At 64.3% G+C, this 6,067-nt stretch overlaps 1 protein-coding gene across 1 annotated transcript; it reads left to right on the top strand.

Moving 5' to 3' along the window:
• The first annotated feature begins 914 nt into the window (after window positions 1-914).
• On the top strand, window positions 915-2,370 carry LOC104840706 (complexin-3-like). The gene is made up of 3 exons (XM_010581862.1): window positions 915-1,069; window positions 1,717-1,804; window positions 2,146-2,370. The coding sequence occupies exons 1-3, from the start codon at window positions 915-917 to the stop codon at window positions 2,368-2,370; spliced, it is 468 nt and encodes a 155-aa protein (XP_010580164.1).
• The last annotated feature ends 3,697 nt before the right edge of the window (window positions 2,371-6,067 follow it).

Raw genomic sequence — 6,067 nt, 5'->3', positions numbered from 1 at the left:
TTGATTAAACCAAAGAAATTAGTTAAACAGCATCTTTAAGTCTCTGGGCTCAAATTAGGCCTATCCCTCACTTGGGGCCTGGCAAAGCACAGCGAAAGGCTTGGGGGGTGTCCAGGAGCTCCAGCCCTCAGAGCCCCCCATGCGCAGCCCGGCCCCTCTCCCCTTGGGGCTCTGCGCAGCCGGGGATTATTCTTTTAATCAGAGTCTGTATGGGAATTGCTTGCGTATAGCTTACGGGAGCAGGGCACGTCCTCCAGCAGCAGGAAGCCCCTGGCCCCGCCGGCTCCCAAGCAATCTCAACGTCTCGGTGGAGCTGGGATTAACGGGGGCATGGGGCCGCACGCGCGCGCGTGTGTGTGTGTTTGTGTGTGTGTGCCCGCCCGCCGCCTCGTCTTCCTTCCAGTCCTTTGACCCTCGATTGGGTTTTTTCAGCTAATCCTCTTGTGTCTCCTCTGCACCGATTTCTTGCGCCCCCAACCCCCCTGTGCCAGTGTGGGTGGCTTTAGGTGCCCACGGTGCAGGGCTCCCCCCAACAGGATTTGGCCCTGCGGGTGCTGCCCTCCATCGGGGCCCGTGCAATGGGGGGGGTCTTTCAGCCCAATCCAGGGTGCGCTGGGGCTCAACGTCCCCTTCCACCTCTCCATCGCCCTGATGAGGCAGCACCCCATTGTCCCCCCGCGCCACCGTCCCCCTGCACTGCTGTCCCCCCCCAAGCACCCTTGGGTGTAGCGAGCAGCACGGGAAGGTCTTTCCACCCTGGTGGCTGTGGCTTCCCCTCCTAATGCCTTAATCCTCCCCTGATCCGCGGTGCCCCTGGGGCAGCCGGTCCCGCTGACCTTGCAGGAGCTGGCCCCAGGGAAGGGACTCGGCGGCACCGGGCACTGTGGAGCACGGGCTGCCACAGCCACCCACCCATGGCCTCCTTCTTCACGGCCACCCTGAAGAGCTTTCGGAATGGTGAAGAGGAGCCGCCCAAGGGGCCCCCCAAGGATGGCAAGGTGGCCACACTGCCCAACGGCATGGCCCGCGAGGAGTTTGAGGAGTACCAGCAGCAGCTGCTGGAGGAGAAGTAAGGTTTTGCCGGCGCTGGGGGGTCATTGGGGTCCACCAGACACCAGGACTGGGGTCCTACCTGCCGTGGGCTGTCCCCAGGGTGGGACAGGGATAGGGAGGCAGCCGGGGCAGGGCACAGGGGCAAAGTGGGTGCCCTTTGGTGCAGGATGGGAGGTCCCTGTGGGTGCTGGCACGGGGCAGGGACAGTGGCTCGGTGCACAGTAGGTGACAAGGGGCACCCCTGGGCGTCAGCGCCCTAGAGCGGTGGGTGTCTGGTGCCAGCCCAGCACCCATGGAGCTGAGGGACGACAGGGGCCAGCATGGGATTGCGTTATGGTCCCGCCTCCCTGGGTCGGGGTGCTGTGGGGACCTGGTGGCCCAGCATCGGGGAGCTGAGAGGCCACAGGAGGAGCAAGTCCCTCCAACGGGCACCTTCACTGAGCATCCCTGCTGGGGTCGGAGGGGTAGGATGTGGCCCCTGCCCCCAGGTCCCCATTGCAACCCTCTTGTGGACATTTGCACCCCCTTCTTCTCCCGCCCCGGCCCGGGGCTGGCACAGCCATGCTGCTGCCAGAGGACTGGGGCGATGCCAGGGGTGGGGGGCAGTTCTGGCAGGGGGCTTGGTGAGGTGGGGGGTGACAGTGTGGGTGCCCGCTGCTGCAGGATGGAGCGGGACAAAGCCTTTGTGCGGAGGAAGGCAGAACGGGCCACTGTACGGATGCACCTGCGGGACAAGTACCACCTGGCCCAGGTAAGGACCAGCCCGCCTGTGGTGGGACCTCGGGGGTCTTCCCCCAGCTCCTCCAGCCCCTGGGACAGCCCCAGGCCAGGCAGCTGCCAGGCCTCCCCCGGGAGGGGAGAGGATTCCTGAAGAGGGCAGCAAACGGCCGCTGTCTCCATCCGTCCTGTCCGTCCACGTGTCTGTCCAGCCGTCCGAATGTGGAACCGGGCAATGCCAGGGTCCCCCCGGCATCCCCAATACCCCCACAGCGCCCAGCTGGCCCTGAGGGACCTGCCGTCCCCCTGACCCCCACCCCATGGCTGGTGGGCGCCTAGTGGGTAACCCCGATGCCATCTCCCATCCGTGTGCAGGACGAGCGGGATGATGCTCAACTGCACATTGCCGGCGGCGCGGTGGAGCTGCCGCAGGAGCTGGCCGCCATGGTGCACAGCGAGGAGGAAGAGGAGGAGGAGGAGGATGGCGGCGCCGGGGCCTTTGCCTTCCTGACAAAGCTGCGGGAGGTTGACCTGCCGGCGCTGCGGGACCGCGCGTTGGGCAGCGTGGACGAGGTGAAGGAGAAGTGCACCCTGATGTAGCATCGCTGCCCACCCTGCTGGTGGGTGACACTGGCAGCTTTGGCGGTCAGCCCCTGCTGCCCCCCCGGGAGTGATGGGATGCGGGTGGGAGTCCCAATATACTCACTGGAGGGGGGGATTCGTCCCCAAAATTATTCCCTGTTGCTTTTCTGGGGTGCTCTGGGTGGGTGCTGGGATGCAGGACACCTGGGTCCCCTCTAGCTGTGCTGGCCAAGCCCGTCCCTGCAGTGCCCCTGGTGTGAGCCCCTGGACGGGGCCAGTGGTGGTCCCTGATGCTCCATCACCTGCAGGAACCAGCCCAGGAGCCTCACACACCATTTGGCTTAATAAACATGGCTTTTACCGGCACCAGTCTGATTTTCCTGCCGTACTCCTTGTCTGCACGAACCCCGTCCTGGGCGGGAGGAGGACACGATGACACCGCTGCAGCAGAACTGCCCCAAGTGCCCCCAAGCCAGCACCCAGCCCATTACGCTCAGCTGCCAGATCCATCCCCCCATTCTGCAGCATCCCCCAGGCACGGCCGCATCCCAGTGGTGCACGGAAGCCAGTGGGACCCAGTGCCCCCCCTCGGGATGTTCCTTGGGGGTAGCACTGGCAGGAGTCGTGGTAGCATTAAACCTGCCCTCAAGCATCCCCCTGCCACAGGGTCCCTTTGGCCGGGGCTGGGGTGCCCAGATCTCTTGCCCCTTCAGGGACTTGCTCCCTGCTCCTGGGCGTTCGGCAGTGGCACTGGCTTAAAAGCCGCCACGCCGGAAGGCTGGGGGCTGCTGAGATCACTAATACCTGCCTATTTTAGTGAGGTTTAATCTGCCTGAGTAGCCTGTCCCCGAGGACTAAGCTAGCTGAACCTTTGTAAAATGTACCGCCAGCGCTGGCCCCAACGGCACGTCCCCGCTGGAGCAGGAGCCGCCGGGGGAGTCACGCTGTGTTTGCATGAAAGAAAGGACGCGCTGAGCCCCCTCCGTCCTCCCCACGCTGGGGCCATCTGCTCCGGAAAGGCCAGCGGGGACAGCCCTGCCCTGGGCTGCCTACGACTGTGGCAGTGGGGCTGGGAGGGAGCGACCGAATCCAGCGCAGGTGTGGTGGGAGTTGTGCCACGGAATTCACTCATCGCTGTCACAAGAGCCACAGGTCTCAGCCACCCTGGCCGGAGCACCCAGAGCTGTAGGAACTCCAGCAAGAAAGTCCCTGGGTGCATGAGGTGCTCGGTTCCTCCAGGCACCCACCACTCCAGGTACCAGTCAAGGGGCTGGTGACTGCTGGAGCATCCCAGGGAGTGTGTGACAGGCACATCAGGGCTTGATGCCTGGGAGCCTCCTCGTGTTTGGTGGCCCTGCTGTCCCCACTGTTCCTGCTGTCCCTGCCGTTGCTACCAATCCTGCTTGCCAGCCTTTCTTCAGAACTTGCAAAATCTCCCATTTAGGCACAAAAATCCACCTGTGCTGCATGGGATGGGGCCGTCCACGTCCCCACCGGCTCCCCAGCCAGGTCCCTGATGGGGCGGCAGCAGCCGTGGCACCCTGCACAGCCCCATTCCCACCCCACGTTCTCACTCTCCCCAGGGCTGGGGCTCGACGCTGAGTGCCGGCGGCCGGGATAGTGGCACCGAAGTCTCCAACGTGCCCCGTCACAGCGGGTTCCTCCATCTCCGCTCTGTACCGGGGCCTCATCCCACCCTGACAGGCAGTCCTGCTCCCAGTGCTCCCAGTGGGGCTGCGCGGGAGCTCCCAGTGCTGGCTGGGATTCGGGTCAGGACCCTCCACCAGGTCTCCTTAGCTAATCGTCCTGCCCCCCCCGCTGCCACCTGCCTCCCACTCAGCACCCTTTTGGGTCACCCCTGCCGCCTCCCCGCCTGCCCAAGGCCTCTTAATGAACTAAAAAAGTGATAAATCCTTGGCCGAGCTGGTCACGTGAGGCCGGTGGCCCCCGGCCGCCCCCCGGTCCGACCCCCGCCTCCGGCCCCACCACCCCGGTAAGCTGACGCAGCGTCTCTAAGCGTTAGCAGCTTTGCCCGCTAATAGGATTAGGGAGGTTTAAAACTGTCATTTGAGTGAACTAAACCCCCTGATACTCTGCATTGCACCTTCTTAACCAATTTGCCTTCAATTAGGGTAATTGGGAAACTAGCAAAGAAGTATAGCATTAATATTTTAAAGTGATGAAGCGATTACGGGCCTTGGACGAGGAAGCAAATCAATTTGCTATCTGCTCCTAAAAGGCAATTATAATCATTTGGCAAATAAGCCTGCTGGCCTCCCCCCTCCCCGTGCGAGCCAACACCTTAAGGCGGCCAGCGGGGCCGGCGCCACGCACACTGCCCGGTGGGCAGCGCCAAAGCCGGGCAGCTGGGCAGCCCCCTGCTCCTAAAACCAGCCCTGGCACCCCGGGGACTGCAGGTCCTGGCACGGCGGCATCTCCCTGCACCCACCGGGGCTGGGGGGGCACCCTGGGGGAAGCCACCGAGGGCCACCGGAGCAGGGGACCCGGATCTGGCACCCGCCGATGTGGCCGGCGTGGACACGGGCGCTGGCCCCACGTGTCATCCCTGCGCCTGGGGATGTCCCCAAACCTCCCCCAAAAGGCAGCACCTCCCTGCACACCCCTGCTGCAAGTGGGGCTGTGTGGCGTGGGGGTGTCACCCCAGCCCCAGGGGCATGTCACGCCATCCCTGGTGTGGGGTCACGTCATCCTTGGGGTGGTGGCACGCTGTCCCCTGGGTGATAGCATGCCATCCCCAAAACAGCGTCACTCTGTCCCCAGAGCAGTGTCAGATGGGGCAGGCGAAGCTGCACAGCCCGGCTGGGAGGGACGCCGAGATGGCCTCCGGGCCCAAACTGGGGTGCAGAGGTGGCTGCGGGGTCCCACCGGCAGCAGTTCTGGTGGGGAGGGCACAGACCTGTGTGGGGCCAGCAGCCACCTGGCACGGGGTCGGGGGGACGGGGGTCCAAAAACCCCAGACTGACATTTGCCATCCGAAAGGGGAACCATGGCGAGGAGAGGAAGGGAGTGGGAGGAAGCCGAGACGGTGGCTGGGGGTGGCAGAGTTTGCAGGTGGCAGGAAGAGGCTTTTGGGAGAAAGTAAAAGTAAACCGAGAAAGAAAAGGGCAAAACCTGCCTGGCAGGATAGGGGCGTCCAGTCAGCACTGAGGACCCCCCAACCGGAGCACCCCAGGACCCCCATCATGATGTTCCCGTTGTCCCCTGAGCTGGGATCCCCGGGGCGGCAGTGGGATGGGGGAGGAGAGGGATGGTGTTTCTGCCCCCCAGCCCAGCTGCCTCTGCCCCACACCCTCACAGCCAGGGCCTGTGGGCAGCCCCCAGGGATGGTCCCCACGGCTGGACCCTATAGCTGGTCCCCACAGCGTGTCCTCTTGCCTAGTCCCCGTGCTCAGTCCCATGTCCGTGAATTATCCCCACACCTGGTGCCATGGACGGTGCCCAATGCCTGCAACCCACGGCTGGTCCCCACACTTGGTCCCCCTGCCTGGTCCCTACCCCTGGTCCCCATGGCTCTTCCCCACGCCTGGTGTCCATACCAGGTCCCCAAGGCTGTTCAGGGTGCCTGGTCCCTACGCCTGGTCCTCCCACCTGGTCCCCACACCCAGACCCCAAACCCAGTCTCCTCACTTCATCCTCACAGCTGGACCCCGTGCTGTCCTCATCTCTGTCCCCACACCCAGTGCCCATCGCTGGC

The sequence above is a fragment of the Haliaeetus leucocephalus genome, unplaced genomic scaffold, assembly GCF_000737465.1.
Source record: "Haliaeetus leucocephalus isolate CR32 unplaced genomic scaffold, Haliaeetus_leucocephalus-4.0 Scaffold76, whole genome shotgun sequence".
NCBI classification, from domain to species: domain Eukaryota; kingdom Metazoa; phylum Chordata; class Aves; order Accipitriformes; family Accipitridae; genus Haliaeetus; species Haliaeetus leucocephalus.
Note: the sequence above shows the minus strand (reverse complement) of the source record. Positions and strands in the feature narration are given on the sequence as shown.